The sequence below is a fragment of the Anopheles stephensi genome, chromosome 2 (assembly GCF_013141755.1).
Source record: "Anopheles stephensi strain Indian chromosome 2, UCI_ANSTEP_V1.0, whole genome shotgun sequence".
Taxonomy (NCBI): Eukaryota; Metazoa; Arthropoda; class Insecta; order Diptera; family Culicidae; genus Anopheles; species Anopheles stephensi.
The window spans coordinates 6,471,568-6,494,852 of NC_050202.1; the positions used below are offsets into that span (position 1 = coordinate 6,471,568).

The 23,285-nt window shown below is 44.5% G+C and overlaps 3 protein-coding genes and 1 long non-coding RNA gene across 6 annotated transcripts; 2 read left to right on the forward strand and 2 right to left on the reverse strand.

The window, feature by feature from the left end:
• Positions 1 to 383: 383 nt before the first annotated feature.
• On the reverse strand, positions 384 to 9,604 carry LOC118505796 (serine/threonine-protein phosphatase alpha-2 isoform). Of its 3 annotated transcripts, XR_004905452.1 has the most exons (8): positions 8,795 to 9,564; positions 7,947 to 8,078; positions 6,168 to 6,384; positions 5,660 to 5,945; positions 5,428 to 5,575; positions 5,272 to 5,337; positions 1,969 to 2,411; positions 384 to 803 (listed from the first exon to the last, which is right to left on the reverse strand). XR_004905452.1 is itself a non-coding variant. In XM_036042131.1 (7 exons), the coding sequence occupies exons 1-7, from the start codon at positions 8,847 to 8,849 to the stop codon at positions 2,374 to 2,376; spliced, it is 942 nt and encodes a 313-aa protein (XP_035898024.1). In that variant the 5' UTR covers positions 8,850 to 9,585; the 3' UTR covers positions 1,712 to 2,373. The 3 variants fall into 3 exon arrangements, 2 of the variants coding, with proteins under 2 accessions (XP_035898024.1, XP_035898023.1); XM_036042131.1 differs by lacking the exon at positions 384 to 803 and having other exon boundaries at positions 1,712 to 2,411; positions 8,795 to 9,585; XM_036042130.1 differs by lacking the exons at positions 384 to 803; positions 1,969 to 2,411 and having other exon boundaries at positions 3,154 to 5,337; positions 8,795 to 9,604.
• LOC118505800 lies at positions 2,406 to 4,801 on the forward strand. The gene is made up of 2 exons (XR_004905453.1): positions 2,406 to 2,553; positions 2,658 to 4,801. It is a non-coding gene; the product is annotated as an uncharacterized LOC118505800 (long non-coding RNA).
• A 287-nt stretch (positions 9,605 to 9,891) lies between the features above and the next one.
• On the forward strand, positions 9,892 to 10,886 carry LOC118505799 (prefoldin subunit 3). The gene is made up of 2 exons (XM_036042134.1): positions 9,892 to 10,154; positions 10,288 to 10,886. Exons 1-2 carry the CDS (start codon positions 10,080 to 10,082, stop codon positions 10,783 to 10,785), a joined length of 573 nt encoding a protein of 190 aa, XP_035898027.1. The 5' UTR covers positions 9,892 to 10,079; the 3' UTR covers positions 10,786 to 10,886.
• On the reverse strand, positions 10,859 to 12,419 carry LOC118505798 (c-Myc-binding protein homolog). The gene is made up of 2 exons (XM_036042133.1): positions 12,127 to 12,419; positions 10,859 to 12,025 (listed from the first exon to the last, which is right to left on the reverse strand). Exons 1-2 carry the CDS (start codon positions 12,139 to 12,141, stop codon positions 11,402 to 11,404), a joined length of 639 nt encoding a protein of 212 aa, XP_035898026.1. The 5' UTR covers positions 12,142 to 12,419; the 3' UTR covers positions 10,859 to 11,401.
• Between the last annotated feature and the right edge of the window lie 10,866 nt (positions 12,420 to 23,285).

The window sequence follows — 23,285 nt, forward strand, 5'->3', positions numbered from 1 at the left end:
GCCGTCCGGGAAATTTTACACTAGCAGCGGGGACACTACATTTAAATCTCCCGCGACGGCACTGCAGCAGATACGGCGCTCATAAGCTCAGCGTGACGGAATGTTTGAACGGACAATCAAGCGCACCGGCTATGAGAGTAGCTATGTTTCTTTCTTTCGTCGTACTTAGCTTATCAAATCCGGTGAGGTGTTTTATCTCGCGGCTTGCCCTTATCAGCAGAGCGCACAACGCGCCAGAAATCCACCTCGGACCGGGAAGACACAAAACATGCTAGTAGATTGTGACGAAGCACCCTAATCCCCCCTCGCGATTACTCAGAAACACTATCCAATTCTTTCAACGGCAGAAAAAAGATAATTAAATAATATAGAAGAACTCAAAGTTGGAAAAACGTTGTGAGTAATACTTTACTTATCTTTCTTTTTTTCTTTTTTTTTCGCTAACTATAGAAGACAATATTGGGTGAAGGGAATTTTTTAGATTCAATTTTGTAAGCCAAAACATTAAATACTCATTCAATTTAATACACCGTAAACGGGGGGGGGGGGGGGGGGGAAAAAAAACCGGGGGGAAAATAGTAATACGCGCCACCAGGAACAAAACGAACAAAACTAAAATTGGAAAACCGTCTACGTTCTCCACCACAATGCCGGTGTGTGTGTGTGTGTGTGTGTGTGTGTGTGTGTGTGTGTGTGTGTGTGTGTGTGTGTGTGTGTGTGTGTGTGTTGTTAGGTTTGTTTTCTTTGGGTGGCAAAATGGGAAGTTCGATTCCACCAAGCGGCACGTCCGGCGAATCGTACTGCTGCAAGAAGGGAGGAAACGTGGAATCACAAATCGATTAACGGAACGAGCGAGAGAAACCACAGCAAAGCACAGCACAGGGAGGAGGAGGAAAAGAATTAAAAAAAAAAAACACCACCAACGTGGGAAAACATGGATCGAATTTTCACACTCACAACAGCAAACTTAACTAACGAAAAGGAGAAAAAAAACGACACACGAAAAGAGTGGTGCATAAGCAGCAGAGGATGATGAGAAGGAAGAAAAAGCACAATAACAAAAAACAAAGGAAAAGTCAAGGGTTCGATCAATAGAAGGGCAACACGACGGTTGAACACGAAGAAGACAAGGGAAGTAGATGATGAAAGATAGCAAAGATAAGTTAAGTTTACTCTGCTTATCTTAACCATGTTCCAGAACATTTCAGCACACGTTGCTGTTGATTCATATCTTAACCATTTTATCCAATCAATCTATCAAGAACAATATTGAACGGGAAAACGAAAATTAAAAGAATATATTTAGAACTCAAAGAAAAAAAGGAAAACCAAGCAAAAAATGAAGAAAAAAATAAAAAACAACTAAAGTGAAAGAAAAAAGGGAAAAGAGCTAATCGAATCGACATATTTACAACCAAAGGAAAGTAGGGAGAAAAAATAAGAAAACAGAGGAAAACTTATAGAAAAAATAGAGAAAAGAACAAACAAAATGTATAAAAAACAGCTCAACAAAGAACAAAAAAAGGCGACGAAAACCCCTCACGAAAACCACATAACGCAAGGACATAATTTTGGGTGGAATTTTCACACAGTAATGTAGTAAAACACTGCTGCCTACTCGATATGTCAAGTTCGAGTAGCATGATTTTTGTCCTGTCCCTTTTGTGTTTTGTGATGGGAAATTTCGAAATAAGCGCATGGATTTTTTTTATCATTCGAATCCGCGTCGTCGTATCGGAAACGGATCGAATTTTAAGAGATCGAAAAGCCGGCTCTCAATCTATGCTTTAAATTGTTATGGACAACAGTACCAACCACAAACACAAACACGCGTACACTCACTACTACAGCCACCACATCGTCACACACACACACACACACAACAGAACCATAGTAGGCATTGGCACGTAAGCATAAGTAAAAGATGGCCAGTACATGAGCGTACTGCACCACTGGGTGAATACTCACAACAACGGAATTGAGAAAATCATATTAACGCTTCGTGGTGTGGTGGTGGTGGTGATGAGTGTGGCAAGGTGCTGGTAAGAAAAACGAACCGGCCGGCCGGCGACTCTGCATTTGCTGGCCGAGGCACGCCTGGTAAGAGTCCTGAAGCAGCACACAACAAGGACGAGAGCTCTTGGTTGGTCTGTGTCGTGTTTGGGTGTGGTGGGCGGATATTCGTGTGGTTTCTTCAAACGTTCCGCGAGGGAACGAGCATGCAACGCGCATCAACGAGGGTGATGATCTCATCTCACTTCGTGCCACTTCTCATACTAACACTCTTATCGGCCATTTTTTCGTTTTTCTCCGGTTGGTCCACCGTTATGTTTTCCGTTACTTGCTTGTGGAGGTGTCGCGTTTAATTCGCTCTTAAAATTTGCTGCTTTTGATGAGCTTCTGAAAGCCACCTACACCGAAACATAGGCAACAAACAAACAAAAAATGGTGCGGCATTAGTTTAGTGGCTGTAGAAACAAAAGATGGCGGCGCTAGTGGCTAAGTAATGTGGTGTACTAATGTGTACAGAGAGAGAGAGAGAGGAGAGACAAGGTGAGTAAATGGGATATCATAGAGCGGGGGTCATCAGGCAAGGAACGAGCGTCCGTGCGGGATGTCTGATACAAATTTAGCGACTATTGCTTTATTCCTGTTAGGATCCCGAAATCGTTACAGACATCCGGACACTCGAACGCCGCTTGATGCAGTAAACCGCTGCCAATAATTAGGTGTTAGCAGTACGGTAGGACGGAGTTTCCCTGCACACGACGCTTTTCACAAACAAAACAAGGGGACAAACGCTCAGGACAGAAGGAGGAGCAGGAGGAGGAGGAGAAGAAGCTGTCGAAACATTTACAACGATCCTTAAAAAAAGTCGTTAAAGTGTCTTTCAACGTTTTTGAGAAATTTAAATTTGAAATTTAATTTAAAATAAATAAAAAAAGAAGAGAGGATTAGCTTATTAACCCTACAACAATTATCCGAAGAAAAAAAAAACACACAGCCATTTCGATGCCAACAGGATGAAAAATGATCACTTCCGGAAACCCTTTTGCACGTTGGTTTTTTTTTTGTTTTCCTTGTTTTTTTGTTTTTCTGTGATACAATTTTATTTATGCTGGTTTAAAATTTTGATTCTTACTTAAAAGAGTGTTGGTTTTCTGTGTGGTTTTAATGTTTAAAGTTCTTACAGCAGCTTTTGTTATCAGCAACAAACCATGTTTTCTGGTGACATTGCTCCATTACACCTGGCGCAACCCATGTCGTGTGCTAAATGTGTGTGAGAGTCTTCAACAACCATTCGTGCAATTCGTGGATGGACACGGTTAGGTAGAAGCTTCGTACGACGTGCTTAACCCAAACCTCCTGGAGTGAAATCACAGCGCACCTTACAATAAAGCCAGCCGCCACTCGTTTGAGTCGTCTCATCAAACATCGAACCCCGCGCGCGGCCTTTTAAAACCAGCGCCCACACCTGTGTGGTTGCGATCGCAATATAGAAAAGTACACTGACGCAATGTGAAATAAAGAATAGAAATTTCTCTCCTTTACCAAGTAATAATGCGAGACAAAACAGCACAAACAGATATTAGGGTCTGCTGTGGCATGCAAAATGTAGGGTTTCCAACTGAAGAAGCTTCGGTTCATACTTTATTAACGTGTACTGGTGGTGATGGTGGTTGGAAGCTGGAGTTGTGTAGCTCTCCGAAGTCAACTGGCCCGTAGCCCAAACAAACAGGGCGTGTTTGCCTCTCGGGATGATGGCGCACCGAGCTGATGAGGGCTCATCTACTAATGGGGCGACAACACACACGGTGATTAAATGTAATCCGGATTTCATCCACCGATAATCTCAATCATTTAATTGGCCCTTACTAGAGGGTGCTTCTTGCCCTATGGATGATCTTGTGAGCCCACTCACACACTCACACACACACTGCCAATGTTTTTTTTTTAAACAAGTGTTGCTTGCCTCTTATTGTAATCAGAACATTCTTATGACCCATTTCTTAGCGGTGCTGCGTGTGTCATCGTGTGCGCACACACAAGTGTGCTCTCATTGCATTTCAACTGCACGCAGATACACACACACACACACACGCGCGTGGGGCGGCTAGCTAGTCGCGCTAGTAGTGGTAAAGCCCATCGAGCAACTGACAAATCTACCATCAGTGTTGTGTTGTTATCATGTGTGTTGTTAGCATGCATATTTTGTTTGTATGTTTATTTAGCTCTTCTTCCTCTTGCACTGTATAACTGCTAGTAGTGTTTCTAATTAAATTATCATTCAGAAACGTTCCGATTTTTTCGCAACTCTTTGTTGCTCTTTATCTTGCTCTCTCTCTCTCGCTATCTCTCTCGCGATCTACTACTACTGCCTCTGCCTACAACTCAACGCCAGAATGATCCATTCACTATCCTTCCCATTTGAATCTTTTCCCCTTTTTTTTCGCAAAACATTGTGCTGTTGTGCTGTGCTGCCAACAGCGCGCGTTTTATCGTCTCACCGTTTGCTCTTTCACTCTCTACTAAATCGTGTCGAATTTGTAACAGAATATAATCAAAATGTAGCTTCTTGGTTTCCCCTCCCCCCCCCCTAAAGGGACCTTTTTCCTTTCGACTACCTTCGTCTAACTTGTAGATTCTATCCCTTTTCCTTTTCAACTTCATCGTCAGAGCCGCGGTGTGCGCGTACCCGCGTGGTTACAGGCACACACACACGTGCACGTGCCCTAGAAGCGATGATTGTGTGATGAATGATCTTGGGGGGGGGGGGGGGGGGGTGGTTGTTGAAATTTAATAATCAAAGATACATATGCTTTTGCCTTGCACAAGACCAGGGCGCGCCGCGTGGTCATTGTTGCTGCTGCCGCTACACTACTGCTGCTGCATTGTCAGTCGATCAAGTGTTTTGTTTTATAAAATGTGTTTAATAGGGAAGCAAAAAGGAAAGGAGAAACACCGGACAACTGGGAGCAGACTGGAGGAGGGGCGCTGGGTGGGGGAAACGGGGGTAGGGGGTGGGGAGTAGATGCAACAACAGAACGGATACCGCACAAGTTTGGTAGTACGTAATTTGTAGTAGTTTTGTTTTGCTTTTTTGCTTGTTTAATAGTAGTAGTAGTAGTAGTAGTAGTAGTAGTTTTTGTTGTTGTTGTTGTTGTAAGAGAAGTAGTACTATTTGGATAAATTATTTCTTTTTGTTTTTACTATAGTTTCTCGGTGGTGTAACTGGCCGTCCGGAGTTGAGGCCACCATATTGGAACTTACGTTTATCGGCTGGCTTCAGAATTTGGAACGAGCACATCAACGTATCGTCGACGGACATCATTGCACCTGAGGATGGAAGTAGAAGAAGAAAAAAAAGCTTGCATTAAGGCACCCGTTCATCGGACACAGTGCTGAGCGGCGTCCTAGTACACATACCGGCATTATCGAATTCACCGCAATAGTTGGGAGCAGAGAAGAGGGTCACCAGTTGCCGCTTGGCAAAGAACTCATAACCATCCTCCACCACCTGATGTGCCCGACAGATAAGGTCAAAGTCATGCTTGGTTAGAAACTTGCCCACGATCTGCAAAAAAACAAACAAAAAATAAGAAAATTAATGTTTTTTTGCCTGCCGCTGCCAGCTTTTCCTCCTGCTAGATATACTTACATCCACACCGAACGTGAAGCTGACGCCACGATCGTTCTCACCGTAACCGTTCGTGTCCTTGTCCGGGTCGGACCACAGCAGATCGCACAGCAGCCCCTGGTCGGGCACGTCTGTCGGTCGCATAATGCGTCGGATCTGTTCCATGGACTGCAGGTCCGGGCTGAGACCGCCGTGGCAGCAGAAAATTTTCTCATCTACGATCGCGGCCACCGGCAGACAGTTGAAGCAATCGGTAAACGTTTTCCACATCTTAATATTGTAGCGCCTCTTGCACTCATCGTAGAATCTGCAAAAGCAAAAGAACATGTAAACCTTCATGAATTTCGTATCACCACATAGCCGCCACGAGATAGCGCGACAACAGGCTCTTGTCCGTGTTTCCTCAGTTTTTTTTTTTTTTTGTCGATAAGATTCGATCGATAAGTTGCGAGTATTTCTGGCTCACACACACACGAAGAAGACAGGCGGAAGAGATGGTGTTCTTCTTCTCTGCGCTTCCACCACTTACCCGTATATTCTATTGATACTGGCGCATTCATGGTTGCCGCGCAGCAAGAAGAAATTTTCCGGATACTTGATTTTGTACGCCAGCAGCAGGCATATCGTCTCGAGCGATTGCTTTCCCCGGTCGACGTAATCGCCGAGGAACAGGTAGTTCGACTCTGGCGGGAAGCTACCGTACTCGAACAAACGCAGCAAATCATAATACTGACCATGGATGTCACCTATTCCAGCACGGGAAGAAACAAAAATACACACATAATATTAAAAATTGGATGGATATGCGCGGCCTAATTTCTCAGACCAATTCAATTAGATCCCTCGACCCACACAGCGCGCGAGCCCGCAGCTGCAGCCGTTGATTACAATCGAGAATCGAATCGCTTGAGATAACGTACTGGTGCTTATGTTTTTGTTTATAGCTTCCTTATCGCTGTGTCAGTGTGGGGCTTTCTAGCACCCACCACTCCTTCTGAGTGTTTAGTCATTTGAAGGTGGCCCTTTAACCATTTCCTGTTCGATCCGTCGAATATGCTTCTTGCTTCCTCGATTGCTCTACAACCTTGGGAGGTCTTGGGACTGACTATCTAGCTATGGATGATTTAAATGGTAGGCCAGAACTTCTCCAGTTCCAAGCTCTTCTTGTAAAAGACGAGTACACGAGTCTGTAAGCCGGTTAGTGATGTAAATCGCTACATTATCCTGCTCGAGAACGGTGTCCAGAGCTAACCAAAATGACACGGCTTGTTTTCCTGCAAGTATCCCAAGAATCTACCAATTCTTATTCGCTTAGTATAGAATTCGTATTTCTTTTCGATGAGACACACCTGAGTCCAACGGTTTGCTGACCGTCAATTGGAATTAAGGACCTAGCCTTACTTGTTCGGTGACAAATACACTTTCATTTTCATTCGTGCCCGGCCGTACACGGCAGGTTACCGCGGACAACCTTTTTCATCCGCTAACCATATCTAGAGTGTGCGGCGGCGATGCGTTTTCGGCCCAGAAAGTACCCCCAACGTGTCAATAAAAAAGGAAGTGTGTGTGTGTTGATATGAGTCGCGCGCTGCTAGGGATGTTGGGCGTGTTGTAATTACGGTGGTAGCGCGGCCGATTCAGGACAACACCTTCTCGATGTGCGAACGGCTATGCTGACGAGAAGGGGGCAGCAGGCAGCATGATCGATCAAAGAAGCACGTGTGTGCGGTAAAGGGCGAAGGTTGAGGCCGTCGCCTACTACTCACTCCTATCTAGAAACATTACTACTTATGTGTGCGCGTGTGTGCCCTTTTCGATTTTATGTATTCGGTGGAGTAAGTACACACACATTATGCACGAACCATTAATCGTAATATATTCCGGTTTCTAGGGATAAACAAGGTTGAAATAGCCAAAAAAAAGGATCAAATAGAGGACACACCGGCGACACATCTAGCATTTTGACCGCCTGTGTGTGTGTGTGTGTGTGTGTGTGTGTGTGTGTGTGTGTGTATGTGTATGTGCAATAGCGTAAGCAATAACAAAGGAAAAAAAAGGCACCGTCGTGAAGACAAACAAATATGGCCGAATTTTCAACGTACGCGCATGAAGCTGCCCCAACGAGATACCACAGGCAGCCCAGGCAGGCCTTGGTAGAGTAAATAAACTTAAAAACCCTCATCTTCACCCTTCTTCCTGCAGAGTTTTGGGTAGCAACCTTGATTTTTCTGTTCAGTTCTTCTGCTTATAAAAACAACAACCCTTTTGGTTACACTGACCCACCCCGTGTCGGCATCATCAAACTTACCGCAAATTTTTAACGGTGCTTCCAGCTCGAGCAGTATCGGTTGGGAGAGAAAGATTTCCCTCGACTTCAAGCATAGCAGACGTATATCCGTTTCCGACAGTTGTACATTTTTCCCCGGCCTTGCACCGCGAACTGTGGGAAAAATAGATGAAAATCAGATGAAAAGGCAACGAAAGCAACAAAAAAAAAACGACAACGACGACGGTGACACTATTGGCGGGTGCCAAGATGTGTGGCGGCGGCGGCAGCAGGCACGCATTTTTACACAGCTCGCTCTCCGGTGAGAGCGCGCGCTCACTCGCTCGCTAGCTCTTTCTCGCTTTCTCTTGCGAATCGCTACTGCTGGCTGCTTCGGCTTTCTCGCTCGCTCGCTCTCTCTTTTTCCCTAGCATGTTCGGAGCACTGAAATCTTCTACACTGAACTGACTCATAAAAGCACGCACGAAATTTCTGTTCATACACCGCCACACACATACACACGTGCAACACATTCGCAGATTCACATCCGATGGGGCACGTTATTCATTTAAACCACACACACACACACACACACGCACAGAGCCCCAAGATTGGCCATCATCGCGTATCACGAAGCTGGGCGACACGGACAGGTCATTTATACACGGTCATACTATTCACCCGTGTGTCTTATTACACACTACAGCGCAATGCTACCACATCTTCTTCACCACCTTCATAACACCTCAGGTCGACACCGGAACCGAACGAGCGGGCCAGCAAGCGAGCGAGTGAGCGCGGGGTGGGGCCGTTGGCCCGAACGGGGCGTAATTCCAGCTTTGCACTAAAACGAAAATCACAGGTACGACAGGCAGCAAATTTACAATTACCTTCTAAAAGCATCGCAATGAGGTGGTCTATGTTTGATAACTCTACGTCCGACATTTTGAATCGATACGACGACTACCGACTCTCAGTTACGCTCAATGATGACGGGACGGGTTGTCGGACACACACTCACACACCGGGGAGGGCAGGGATCGACGTCAAATGCGCGGGGCGGGGGGAAGGTTTTACGTTTTCCTTTCCTTCCGCACTTTCCACCACACACAACGAGCGGCCAGCTAGAGTGTATCCTTTTTGCAGTGGATGGATGCTACAGTTTCGTCAACGTGAGAACGGCACACACGGCGCTGCGGCCCTGTTGTTGCTGCTGCGAGTACTGCGACTACAGCTTCGACGTCGTCGTTGACTTTGCGCTGTAGTAACTAAACTCGAGTGAAGAAAAACACGGCGCAACACACACACATACACACACACGCGCGTATCGGCAAATGATGGTGGCTGGCTGGCTGGCTGGGGTGGTTTTCTTCCCGTACGCTCTTCCTTCTTCGCTGCTGCTGCTCTTCTTAGCGAAACTCTTTTTGCTTATCCGCCAGAAGCGTAGCGTTTGAGGTCGAAAAATCCGCGGTCAGAATTGTGGACTTTTGTCTCGACTTTCTTCGCTGCCGACGTCACACACGCGCGAGGAGGAGCGGGAGGCAGGCAGATGCCGCGGAAAAAGAAAATTTCCTTTTTCCTGACGGACGGGTTGAAGAATGTGCACGCACTAAAGTGAAGAGCCTCGGTTCAGCGCAACTGTACGAATACGGACGAACGCGCTTACGGGAGACGCATACACACACACAAGCATATAGGGGCTTGTAGATTCCGTTACTCCCCGGAGCAGGGCTACCAAAACTAGGCGAGCAAGTGCAAGAAAGTTCGCCATCGAGTTTATTTGTCAAGCAAGCGTGTCAATTGTGGTGACAGAAATAATGTTTATCACTATTCGCGGTGGAACTGGATGAAAACATGGTTTTATGTATTTCTATAATATAAGAGTCAATTTTAACCACTTTAATTTAATATGGTAAGAAAGTTATTAATTTGCAAACTCAAAATCAAACTGCCGTTCCCTCGTAATGACAGCTGTCAACACCACTCGGTTGAAGATCCCTGAAATGAGAGTTTGCTGAGCGCTGAAGAAGAGGAACAATAACTTTGACACCTCTATTTTGCCGAACCACAATTCTTATTGCATTTGTTGTGTGCTTTCTATTGTTCCACGAACATTGTAGCAATCGCTAAAGATAAATTAATCCCGGCCCCTACCCTGCACACACAGGCCGCAACATGGAGGAGATCGAATTACCAAAATTAGAAACCGACCAAAAATCATATGCAGGCATCCCGGAGGCTGTGTTTGTGGTAAGTAGGCGTATTATGTTAATGCCCATTTAAGGTGCACACATGAATCGCCCGGTTGAGGCAAACCCCTTATGGGGCCGTGGATGTGTGATTGATTGTGATGAACGGTTTCCAAATACCCCATCTCACGCAGGACGATGTGGAGCAGTACATGAAAGAGTCCGGCAACGAGGATAGCGTGGAAAAGGTGTTGAAAAACTTTGACGAACAGCACAGCAAGTACCGGTTCATGGAATACAACATGGTATCGCGCCGGAGGCGGCTGCGGCAGCAAATTCCGGACCTGACGAAAAACCTCGAAATGATCAAGAACCTGCGGGAGCAAACGGACGACCAGGAAACGCAATTTCTGCTCAGCGAGCAGGTGTTCGTCAAGACGATCATGCCACCGACGAAAACGGTCTGCCTGTGGCTCGGCGCGAACGTTATGCTCGAGTACCCGCTGGACGAGGCGGAGGAGCTGTTGCGCCAGAACAAAAAGTCGGCCGAGGTGAATCTGCGGTGTTTGGAGCATGATCAGGAATTTTTGCGCGATCAAATCACCACGACCGAGGTGAACATGGCCCGGGTGCACAATTACGACGTGAAGAAGCGCCAGGCGCTGAAGGCAACGGGCGAGGACAAAGCGTAGACGGCGGAGCAATTGGCTGGAAAATCGCGAAGAAATTACCGGGCGAAGAAGACGAGCTACAAATAAAGCTGCATTTCCGAGGATACATTATCGTACCGCTTTATTATCGCGTTTTATTCTATATACGCTTTGTTTGTATCTGTGATGGCTGGAATGATATTTTGTCCTCCCTTCAAGGTATCGAGGAGACCCTCCGATCTTCGATCACGTGTTCTAATTGGCTATGACGATTGGACTAAGACCGCTAAGAGGGTGAGATCTAGCGTAGACACCACGGGATGGATGAAGCGATGATAACGATGAATATGAACGCAGATGCACTTAAATACGCCGGGAATTTCAACATGCCCTCTGGTAGTATACCACCGGCATGTCTGACCGGGTTTCCCGCTTGCAATTGTACTGAAGCCTCCTTCCGATTTTGTTCGCGCTTTTCTTTGTCATTTTAGATAATGGACGGGTTGCGGCAGAGATCGCACATACTACTATGTTCCTGCACTGTTCCTTTTTATCCACCATTTGTTTGTGGCCTACGTTCTAATATTCGAATTCCCGATTCGAAAGACACTACCGATACGATTAATCCTATAGGAATGGTTTGTCTGGCTGCCGACGCTTACTTGCTTTCGCCGCCAGTGTTTGTTTCCTTTGCGTCCGGTACTTCGGTCGCTGGCGATGTCGCAGCGATGGCCACCGGTTCTGCCGCTTCATCCTTACCGGGTGTTGTTGATGGGGTTGCTACTACTGCTGCTGCTGCTGCTGCTGCTGCTACTCCAGCATCAACCTCCTTCGATTTTCCTTCGTCGCCAGTACGCACACCCGAAGTGGACGGTGTGACCTCATCCTTCTCCTGCTTCACGCTAATCGCACAGGCCACCTCCCCAACATCCTCGTCCTCCTCTTGCTTTACCTCCACAGCACCATTGCTCAGCGGTGCAGCGTTATCGATTTCTTTCACCTCTTCCTTCACGCCTGACGCCGAAAGTGTGGCAGGGTCTGTGCCCGGTTCGCCATTCACTTTAAGCGCGCTCAGCTCCATCTTCAGCCGTTCGATCTCCTGGTGTGCTTCGAACAGTTGCGCCTTCAAGCTGCCGTGCGTTTCGTTCAAATTTTCCAACACATAGCCAAGGGCATTTTCCGGCCGGTCAGTGTTGCATTTGACCAACACCTTCGTTATTGCGTCCAGCACGCCCTGGCGGTCGAGGTACTTGCGGAAGTCCTCCTTCGACAGATCAATCGGCTGTGCGGATGGAAGTGGAAGATGATGGTTGTTGTTTGGTGCGCGTTTGTTATCGGAGCAATGGGCGCAAAAATCGATAATTTTCTTCGTGCCATGCTTACCTTGAAGTTAGCCATCGCTTTTCCTCCTTTCTTATGGCGTTGAGCTTACGGTTGTCCCGTAGAAAAGAAACTAAATACCGAAGCGTCTTTTCGGTAGCACAAAAGGTAGCGTCGATCGATGACCACGAGGGAAATTCTTATCAACTCTTATCACAATCACTGTAGCACAGGTGAGCTCATATCGTGGCGCTTGTAAGGGAGCATTCTATCCACCGCTTTTGCGCCATATGTCAAATAACTTCTCTGCAACTTTTTTTGTTGCTATTTTTTACATGCAGCTTGTCGATTTAATCGTTATTGAAATATGTTGAAAATAGCGCTGTTTTTCATTTGTCTCACTTTTCTTATTCGAAAGAATCCCAATTGTTGGGATTATTTTTAATTTCCATTTCGCAACAGCCACTTTGACAGTCATGCGGCGGGCGCATACGAAAATCGATGAAACTTTTTCATCGACTTTGCAAACTTTCATCGACTCGAGCAAAGCAGCGCTCCTACAAAGCTCCAATGTGTCATACAAGTTGCAGTGCAATGTTGAAGCTTTTGCATCGAGCCGGTGCATTAAGCGCGCATTTATGGAGACGGTAAATATTATTATAAAAAAGTTTGAGCATTCCAGTACGTAAATTTAACAGTGAATTGTTGGTACCTCATTAGCTGCACTTTGCACCATCAATGTTGATTGAGTGTGAAATGCTGTAGCCATCTTTTGGCTCTGGTCCAGGTGCAGGTATTGCTTTTGCTGCAATGTTGTGCAGTGTACTCATGGAGACATTTACACTTCTTTACCTTTTGCGGAGGGTTTGACAACTTGGCATGGATTGGGATTCATAATTATTGAGACATTAAAATCCAGTCGTGGATGTGTGTAGTCGTACAGGGAATCACAGCTACCAAGCCGCCTCCTTGGAGCTCCTACGAGGAGTGGAAGTTGGTTGTCTCTACCAAAGGGCCCCTTTCAAGCTGGATCACTGGTCTGGTTTGTAGTTGCTAGAATTGTGAATGCCTACAGGAGATCGTACCGGTTTCTCATACGAATGGCAAACTTCGGGAAACTGGTGAAAAATTCATTTAAACACTGGTGAATGAGCCGGATGGGATTCGAACTCCGGTCCAGTCGCTTCAAGACTGTCTTGGCCACCGGACCTTTCTTGCGAAGAAACTTATGTTACATATTTACCTCATATTCATATTCATATAAGGTATGAATAAACAAATAAGTAAATAAATGCAAGTACTGGTTATTAGTTGCAGAAATTAAAAAATAAAATAAAATAATTAACAAAAAATCGTGTGGAATGGCCTGGCCGTATTGCTAATAAAAGCAAATTATAAAATAAAAAAACATCTTTTTTTGGTAGGAACAGCCTGTTTGTAATAAAAATAAAAATAAAAATATTATTTTATAGAGGAAAAAGTTAAATAAGTTTTATGTAAATTTCTTTCATCCGATTTCTCGACTTTAAATCGCCAAATTCGGTTAAACTGTTAACAAATTATTCTTTATTTGTATACACCTTGTAACGCAATAAATATAGCATAACTTAAGTAACTTACGATAGACTTTGTCACCTCACATTACGGCAACCTTTTCCAACTTATCCACAACAATCAAGCCCGCGCCCAGTTCATCCGTTTTGAGTGCGACAATCGTGTCGTCCGCACGGTCGTCCTTCCCAACGTCTCTCGTGCTCTGCAACGTTCGTTCCGCTGGTTCTCCGATGCTTATCTTCTTCAGGTTTTCCTGCTGCAATGCCGCCCCGTACGGATGCCACTTTACCACATTGCTGTGATGGCGTCTGATGGACGATCGTATCAATCGGGCAGGTCTCTTGGAGTGCGCTAACGGTGTAAGCAGTGCGCTCACTTCCAACGGTCTCGGAACGCGTGGTCGCGCCATCGATCCCGAACGACACTGGCAGTTGTTGTTTGCGTCCACCAGCTGGCAGCAGGGAATGGCGTGGACCGGTGCCGCTGTGTCCATGGTGTGTTCGATGCAGCTTTCCAATCGCTACTAAGACGGCATCGTTGCAACCAAACAAATCTACCGTACCAATACCGATTGTATTGCGAGGCGCATACGGCGCCATGTTGCACACTGTTGTTGTTATTATTATGTTGTTGTTAATACATAGTGTTGTTACTTTTTGGGTTGCACCCAACGAGCTTTTTAACATGCTATGTACTGTGTGTACTCGCACACAACAACAGTCGGGCGGCATGCAAAACAATATTTATGCCCGGGCAGTCGCTGTTGGCACCTCAACCGCGCCCATCGAGCAAGAAAAAGCCCGAACCAACCGGTTAACGGTTAGTCGTTGTAGTGTGGCTGTTGTACATCCTACCTTACCACCCTATTTGGTGCATCGTCCTCGTCCTTCCCGTGTAAGCCAACGCGACCCATCAAAACGTTGGAGACCCGTTGGAAAGGAAAATGGCGTCCCGATTGGTTGGTTGCTGCACAGTGAAAGCGAGTAAATGATAAACAGATATTGCCCCGGAGATGTGGGATGAAGGGAACGAGAAGCCACATGGGGAGGGACCGGCGGTGGCACCGAAACGAAAAGCACCACCAGAGCAAGAGTAAGAAAATAAACACAGTAAATAATAATCAACAAAATAGTTCGCCTGCACGGTGCCGTTCCCGGCGTTTGCAGGCGGCGTTCCCTCTTGCACCGGGAAAAGTTGCACTTCGGTAAGAAGAAAAGAGCCAGCCAGCCTGTATAAGAAGCTTTACTGCATCTCTGTTTTATGTGTGTGTGTGTGCGCGCGTTGGTGAAGAGTTCAATGCGCACAAAAGAGACAACACGCTGCTAGAAACGACGTTGCCTCAAATCTCCGAAGGGAAAGGCTGCTCGTGGATGTGGATCGTTTATGTTATTGCAATATGTGGAAAGGATAGTGGTACCTCAGACCAGTTGCCAGGGAGTGTACAGAGATAGGCAACAATAATACAACAGTGGCGTGTACAAAAGCCCGAGCTACCCAGGGAACGCCTTTTCAGCTCTACAGGGCTTTGTGGTGTTTGCGTCCGGGAGACGATTGATGAAAGCAATAACGGGGCACTTTCCACCATCTTTGCTCATCTTCTGGTGCAGTTTAAGGGGGGGGGGGAAAGGGTAGGTGAAGATGTGCAGCAAAATGCACCCCTGGTGCCGCGCCATTATTGTTATGCCAAGAAGATGCCATTAAAACCGAACGTGTACTTCTATACACGATCGAGCGCAACACAAAGCATGCCGTGAGAATCTACACTACCGACACACACACACACATACCAACAACAAAACAACACTACTAAAACCACCACCAACACTACTACCAATGTTGTTTGGTTACAGACCGAAGAAAGCAACGGCACCGAAGAGTTGCATCCGTCGACGCTTCTACCATGGCCTGCCTCAATCTCGTCCAGCATACGGTAGGTACGCTTTCTCATCCTTTTCGTAAATGTAGCTCTGTGTGTGTGCGAGTGTGTACAGGTTTGGAGCACAAGAACTTATGTACTTTCGTATGGCAGACAGAGCCGATTCCTTTTCGACGGCGCAGGGGAACAACTCGGACTCGGACTCGGTAATGTTCGTCTCCGGGCAAAAGAAACGGCGCCCGAAGTTATGTAACGAGTTCCGTTCTTAAGAAGGGCGAGCCAACTGTGCACCGAGCAAACGGGCCATTGCCGTTCAGTCGCTCTTGTACACTGTTGGCAGTAAGCGAACCGCCGATTAACCGATTGGGACTTTCCTTTCTGTCCTAGCTTAAGAGCAGTTGAGTTAACGCTTGCAAAATATGTTTTCTTGTACAGAAATTGCCTGCAAGCGTGTGATTGGTGCTTACGTTTGCTATAAAGCAATGGAGTTATCGTTTTATGAGCACAAACTTTACTAATAAACCGTTACTAAAATTTAGTTTCTTTTTTAAAGTAATTTAAAGTACAATAAAAATCCCATCAAGTCTTGACTCACTAAAAATTATTTATTTTACTTATTATTTAAACTTTAGGAAATGCTGTCAGTTTGCTATAACAAATGTAGTGCAGCGTAATCAACGTTGCCAGACAAACATACTTTGCAATATGTTATAATGAGCTATTTGTGTACTGATAAAAGCATTTTGATTGAAAAATATGGGTTTTTAATACAGTTTCACAATTTTATAAAAAAGAGTGGATAATGATAATACAAACTCACATATTGAGTGTTTCAAATTTATTTTTATGTCGACAAATAAAGTGATTAATGGAAGCACAGATAAGATCCAAAAGATTGGAATGAAAGGAACGATTTATTTTTGATTTCTGTAGGACGGCCGTAATTTGAAAGGAAAAATTAAAAATTTGAGGATGGCTAACCTTAAAATGGTTAGTAACTCATTGCAACAAAATCTTTTGTGAAATATTTGACCGTTATCTTGCTACAGACAATTTATTTTGGTGTAAAATATGTACCCAGTTTTTAATCTATTATTTATTGAGCATATTGTCCACAAGATATACTAACCAGAATAAAATTGTACACGTTATACAAAGTTAAATATTGAAATTAACAATGAAAATCAATCTGCACATTATAGCTAATGTTAAGTTGTGAGTCTTTAAGGTAAATATTTAAATATAAAATAAAAATAATGGTTTGAAATCCACCTCGAAATTATTCTTCCGATTATGTTTAGTTTCGGATAGCGAGAGTAATCGGGATAAATAAAATGCGAATTTCCTTTTCCATTTTACAAATGTATTTTTCAACTGTTTTTGCTGAATCAATTTGGCTGAAAGTAAAGCAATCATTTTATAGCACCAACCATCAACTTACGCACCGTTACGATTGCTGGAAGTAATATTACATTTAAGGAAAACATCTCTGAAACATTCAAAATCGTTATCACAATCAGCAGAAGTATCATATTACCCGCGTTCGTGTTTTCGGCCGTTTCCGGTACATCCTGGCTAACTTCCTCGCTCTTGATGCTGGGCGACCGTTCACTGTTCATCGTTCTGCTGCTGCTGCACGGAAAGCGGCTGTACCGATCTGGTGTGCACTGCCCGGATCTACATGCAAGTGGACGAACCGCACTATCGAACCGAAACACGGCGCGCGTACCAGTAGCCGACGGGTGCGCGCGTACCAAAACCGTACGGTGTCCGGACGACACACTACAACACAACACAGCGTCAAAACATCGACTGAACGGGATAAAGCAACACAAAACATGCTTTATATTAAAATGCAATGCAACACAACACAGCACCGAGCATCCGAGGGTTCGTAAACTGGTGAGGCGATGGAGGTGGCACCCGGGAGCGTGGGGGAAGAGGACGAAGAAAATGCACAAGAATTCGCACATACAAAGCACACCCGAGGGGGGAGCGGGAACCGGAGCACGAACGGATGGACGGGGGGGGGGGTGGGGAGCTGTTTTCCGAGACTCGGGTTGTGTATTTGTGTTTATTTATTATTTACATACACATCGCAGTGAGATGAGTCGCAAATGGAGGCTACTACTACTGCGACTACTAACGTTGCTCTGCCGGTGCTCGAGCTCGAGGAGCTTCTGGGAGCCTGCTGTTGCCGTGCTCTACCACGACAGCAAGACACGCCATCTCTCTTGCCTCGGTGTGCGTGCCGACGAGCGCGCGCGCTCGATCGACCAGTGCTGCCAGAGCAGGACGGTGCGATGCGCTGGTCGAGCGCTGGTAGAAGTGTTCCCGAGCCGTCGCCTACCGAGATGCGAGGGAGAAAGGCGAAAGCGCAAGCTCACCGTGCCCGAGCAGCCAAAGCGAAACGTACGATCGAGTAAGTATATTTCTACATAAATACAAATTAAATACACAGCCCCGCTCGGATTGTTGTGTGGTGCTGCTTCTTATGGTGGAGCTGCTTCTTGCGAATCGCCCATGACCAGTGACCGTACCCCAGGATGCGCCACGGTCCGTCGTCGTCGGCGGGTGCAGCTGGGGGGTGCATCGAATGTTGCTGCAATATTTTTCCTGCACACTGCAACAACGATCGTTTGTTGTGTTAATGGCATACAGGCGCATCCTCGGCTTGCTGCTGTACATATATAAAGGCATCGGTGAACGGTAAGAGTACATATATATGCAGCTCTTTACCGAAGGCAGACAGAAGAAAGTGACATAAGAAGTGCAACAAAAATGGCTTTGCCCATCATCTGCTCTGCCTGTGCTATGTTTTATTTCTATTGCCCAACCCTGCACACGCCGTACAAGAAGTGCATCCCCACAGGAAGCTTTCGTCCTTGTTTGTCGCACAACGCGTCGGTGAAGCATAACCCACCGAAGTAGGCGTGTTGTTCGAGAGCCGCATCGGTGCACTATTGCACTGCACTGGATGGTCTAGAATGGCGCAAGTAGCGTTTTTCCTCGAATTTTCTACTAACAACAACAGCATGTCTTACTCTCCGTATGTTATTATTATCATTGCAACTCACTGCTGTAAAAACAAACACCACTATAAATGTGCAACTAAATGGGTTTCTCACTGAAATTACGATAAAATACAGGCAAGCATGGAAACCACACAGGTAGGGAAGAAAATGCCCCTGTTTCTGCCCAGTAAGCAGATAGTGGAAACTATAACGTTACACCCTACAAGCCACTCCTATATAAATGGCGCATTTCTACGGTTTTTCTTTTTCACTTTCTGCCTGATTGATACCATTATTTTTATTGATGGCATGTGTTGAACTCCGCCATTTAATATGAACACACCAACCCGGGAAAACCCCAATATTTTTTATTAATCACTTTCCGCCCATAATTTCGTTTGGGATTTTTTTTTAACGAGCGAGTGTTTGTAAGCCTCAACCATATAATTTGTACTGCTTTATTGCTACATTTGATTTATGCATGTATGGATTTAATGATGGAGGTAGGTTAGGAATCGATTTTATTGTCTGACTCTTTAAGTAACATCAATTTGTGTATTGATTTTTTTTGCTGTGGAGAGTGATGATTACACTTAAGGTTTTTACTTTTAATTGTAATTGTAAGTAAAAAGCATGATGACTTTCACGACTCATATCAGCCGCAGTCAAAAAGACTAAAGATATCGTAAAACTAAATATCAAAATAAGCCATTGATAGTCGTACATTTTAATAAATCCTGACATTCGACTGCGGTTGTAAAATTGAAATATGCCAAAAAAAAAGAAAGATACACATTTTTGCTTTACAATTAATTTAGGTAAACTGAGCCCAATTTCACTTTTTTTCTAATCGTTTTATAAAAAATGTTCTATTCTACACTTCACGATGGAGACGCCTAGTGTTTACCACAATCAGTACTAATTATGATTAAATTGAGTTCAATTAAGTAAACCCACAGTACAAATCAAGTTTAGACAAAGCTAAAGCTATACTTTGATGTGCAATAAAATTTATTTTCAATTTATCCATACATGGGCGAGGACTACATTGAGGCGGATTTGGCCTACCTTTTCTAGCTTTAACGATTATTCCTCCCATAGCTCAATGGGCAGTTTCTTCTTCACTTAATGACTTGCTAGGAAGTTGTATATTGATACTCCGTAGCTGTAAAATCAGTCCTAGCTTAGGGAGAACGCTCCGGACGAGATTCGATACTCAGACCTTTCATGTAAAAGAATGGTGTCGCTATTGTCTCGGTCCTTTAAATGGTTCAAAAATTGCTCCTAGCTTAATGTTCACTGCAGATAAAAAATATACTTGGGAGTCATTTTATTAGCTAAAGAAAAGAGTTGCACCAACTCCATTTACTCATCGGAAAGATTATGCTCTGCGATGGAGACGCCTAATCCTTATCACAATCAGTACCTCTTTATCCAAGATCAAATGATTAGTTCGTGTTAAAAAAAAATTGCCAAATGTGTTGCTTTTCTGGCATACTAGTCGTGTTTTTTTTACATAATGTGGAAAGATCTAATTGTATCATTTAACTTTTTTAAATTCCACAATGAAACGAATACGGTGACTCAGTAATAGAATATCGAATAGACTTATTCGGAATGTACTCAGAGCAGCTGCACTCGGAATCATTTGAATCAGTCCGTACTTGTTTGTAATGGTACTGATGGCTTATTCCAATCGTGAATCCAACATCTGCAGTTGGATACATTCATAGCTATAGTTATTCCAGTTTTTTTTAAATATTTTACTCCTCGGTACTTTCGGTCATAATTGTTTCGGTTTTGTTAACTGAAAATATGTTAAATAAGAAATTTTAAATCGTTTCTTTCGACCGCCTCAGTTGCTTAGTTTTCTTTAGAACATTGTTCATCCGATCTTGGATGGGAATGGGGCAGCGATGGAGACGCACGGTGTTTCACTGTCAAAATCAGTACAATTTAGAACGAATCGGGGTACATCACCAGTTTTTAGCTATACAAATTTGATCTAGAATGGCAAAAATTATGATTCGAATAATCCTTTTTAAAAGTACATATTTAAATCATTAATTTACTAAATAGAGTAATACAATTCTTCATTTGATATAACTTAAAGAGAATTAAAAGCGATTTATCGATCTAAACTAATTTATAAAAACGAAAAAGAATATATTTTCCCTGAAATCTATCGGTATTGCTCTATATTATTTAAATCTTGATTCAGGATTGATAAATAAAGCATTCAACTAGAAATGCTTTATTGACGATGAGTATTTACTTCTCCTACCTCTTAGAATCCAATATGTTAATATTACCTTGCTATTGTTTTCATCCAATTAAACACACATTATCCACTGGTGGAATATTTGCAAATGGAGCTATTTATATCAAAGCGTAGCACATTTATGAATCCAATCCAACCACCTCCATCAGACGAGGGTTTAATTAACACCGGGTGTACGTACCTTTTTCGCCCAACCACCAAAGCTATCGATCGATGAAATTACCAAGTGTAATGAAATCTTTTCCCTTCAGTCGGCTCGTTTTTTTCGGATGCTATTATTCTACGGAAAATCTCATATTGTTCCAATTGTGCTCAACCATGCAACACAAATTTTGCTACAACAAGACCCACGCCTTACCACCTTTACCCATTGCAGGTTCACGTGCTATGTGCGTGGTCGAGCTTTTCCATCTTCCAACCGGGCAAGCTTTAAAACCTCGTCTCAACGTAAAAGCTCCCGAACGGCCAGTTTTAAGCTCATACCACAGCAGCCAGCCATTATGTACGACGGGCGGGCACGTTTCGATGCGCTTATGTACGGCGAAAAGTTAAGGCTACCGGCAAGCAAATCGCACCGGCCGCACTGTGCGCTGAGGGTAGCCTTAACCGCCCAGCTGTTTTCGCTGAAGGTTGCCCTTTTTGGTCGTGCGGTTCGATAACGCCGCCGACAGCACGCTCTTTACATAAGGGTCCGCTCGATTTTACCGTGCGTGGGGATGAACGTTCTTACACCGGCGGACTTTCTTTCGACGACAGCAGCAGCAGCAGCGTTGGCTATAATCATGTGGCCAGTCTGGATGGTTTCGGAATGGTGTTTGCCACCGCTTTTGTTTCACCCTTGTGTTACTTCAAGCGCGCACGGCTGAAGCAGGCTGTTGATTGGGGAGGTTCGGGACTTTTGCTGGCAAACGAGGGGGGGGGGGGGAAGTTAGAGGATTTTTCCCCATTCCGGAAGACAAACAACCACCGTCTGGCGGGATAGATTTTGTGCGGGACGAAGACACACACACACAGACACTTTCAGACAAGACACAGGAAGTGTGCAGAAAAAGGCCGCTGAAAAGCGTCGCAAGAACGCGGTGGCGGTGAAAAGGTGTTGCCCGTAGTACTTTCGATGGATCTTAATTTCCATACGGTTTTGCAAGGGCCCAATCGATAAGTAAATGAAAAACGGGCTGAGAGAGAAGAATTGTGGCGGACGGTTTTTGCTCAGGCATGGGAATACAGTGACAGTCGATTGGTCTTTGGATTGATTTTTGGGCAATTTTTTTTTTGGTCCTCTGTTCTTTTCCGATTTGTATGTATTTAAGTCCTTCTCGGGCGGGTGGTGCTCGGCGGGCCAATCGATTTGACATTGAAGATTATAATAACAATGAAATGAGGGTTTCTATATTTTGGTATTCATTTTTTTATAGAGAAGAAGTGCACGGAGAAGTTCTTTTTGATCCTTAGACTTAGACGACTTTTATGCTTTGAGTTGTCTACCAATGTGTTTGGTTTATAACAATTATTTTATGCCGATTTTTTATTTAAGTTAATAGATTTTTATTGTAGGATAAAATGAAATTAAAAATAATTTATTTAAAAAATAGTGTTGTAGTGCAATGCAATCTAACCAGCAAAATATATAAAAATAATAGTGTAACAATAATTATTTACTTTCAACCTACCTTCTCTCCTTCTTCTTTATCTATTCTCGTTTTTCAGAATAACATTCTCGTGAGAAGTTAGCCTGTCCTGTCTGTGGATTTCTTATCTTAATTTTCACGTAGCTTGGATGGCATTTGAATGCGATCCTGTCGTGTTAGCAACGTATTTCCCAGAAGGTAATTTAAGTTAAGAGTCACAATTTCTTCTACCGTTCATTATAAACCATTTCCAAACAAACCTTCGCAATGCGTTCCCCAAGATCCTAAGGAAACATATCCGCCCGAGTTTACCCAACCCCAAATAAATAGGGCCGGACGGTTTTTTTTGTGTGCCATCAACACAAAGAACAATTAAAAAACACTCACACACTCACACACCTTCACAAGCACTCCGACAACAAACAGCCGCCCCCCAATGATTCGCTCATTTCACATTAGAAACAGACACAACATTGCGTAAACAAATGGGGAATGGCAGAAACAATTTTCCTCTATAAACAATGCGCAAAATTATAGAAAAACACATCGCACCAAAACTCTTCATTTCCCGGTGCTTGAGATGTCTGCTCCTTTGCATTTGGTGCTCGCACCTTAGGCACACACACACACAGCGACAAACTCCCATGCAGAACAGAACGGATGTCCGTTTTCCCTTTTACCCGGCCTCACGTTCCCGCGTGAAGATTCTCGGCACCGACAGCATCAACGATCCAGCGGGAAACACCGACGATGTGTCTTCTGCATCGCCATTCGTTGCTCTCCCGCGGTACAGCCTTCAGCCCCCGAAGCGATGACCAGTAAATGGGCAAGTGGTCAAGCGGAAATAAATGGGTAAACAACGGTGCGAG

What these genes read in the sequence shown, in the direction of transcription:
- LOC118505796 (XM_036042130.1), bottom strand. Translation starts at nt 8,849, where the DNA reads ATGTCGGACGTAGAGTTATCAAACATAGACCACCTCATTGCGATGCTT. An exon ending in AGTATCAATAGAATATACGG is followed by an intron (nt 5,946 to 6,167) that starts GTAAGTGGTGGA and finishes TTGCTTTTGCAG; the next exon opens with ATTCTACGATGAGTGCAAGA. An exon ending in GCTTCACGTTCGGTGTGGAT is followed by an intron (nt 5,576 to 5,659) that starts GTAAGTATATCT and finishes GTTTTTTTGCAG; the next exon opens with ATCGTGGGCAAGTTTCTAAC.
- LOC118505799 (XM_036042134.1), top strand. Translation starts at nt 10,080, where the DNA reads ATGGAGGAGATCGAATTACCAAAATTAGAAACCGACCAAAAATCATAT. An exon ending in TCCCGGAGGCTGTGTTTGTG is followed by an intron (nt 10,155 to 10,287) that starts GTAAGTAGGCGT and finishes CATCTCACGCAG; the next exon opens with GACGATGTGGAGCAGTACAT.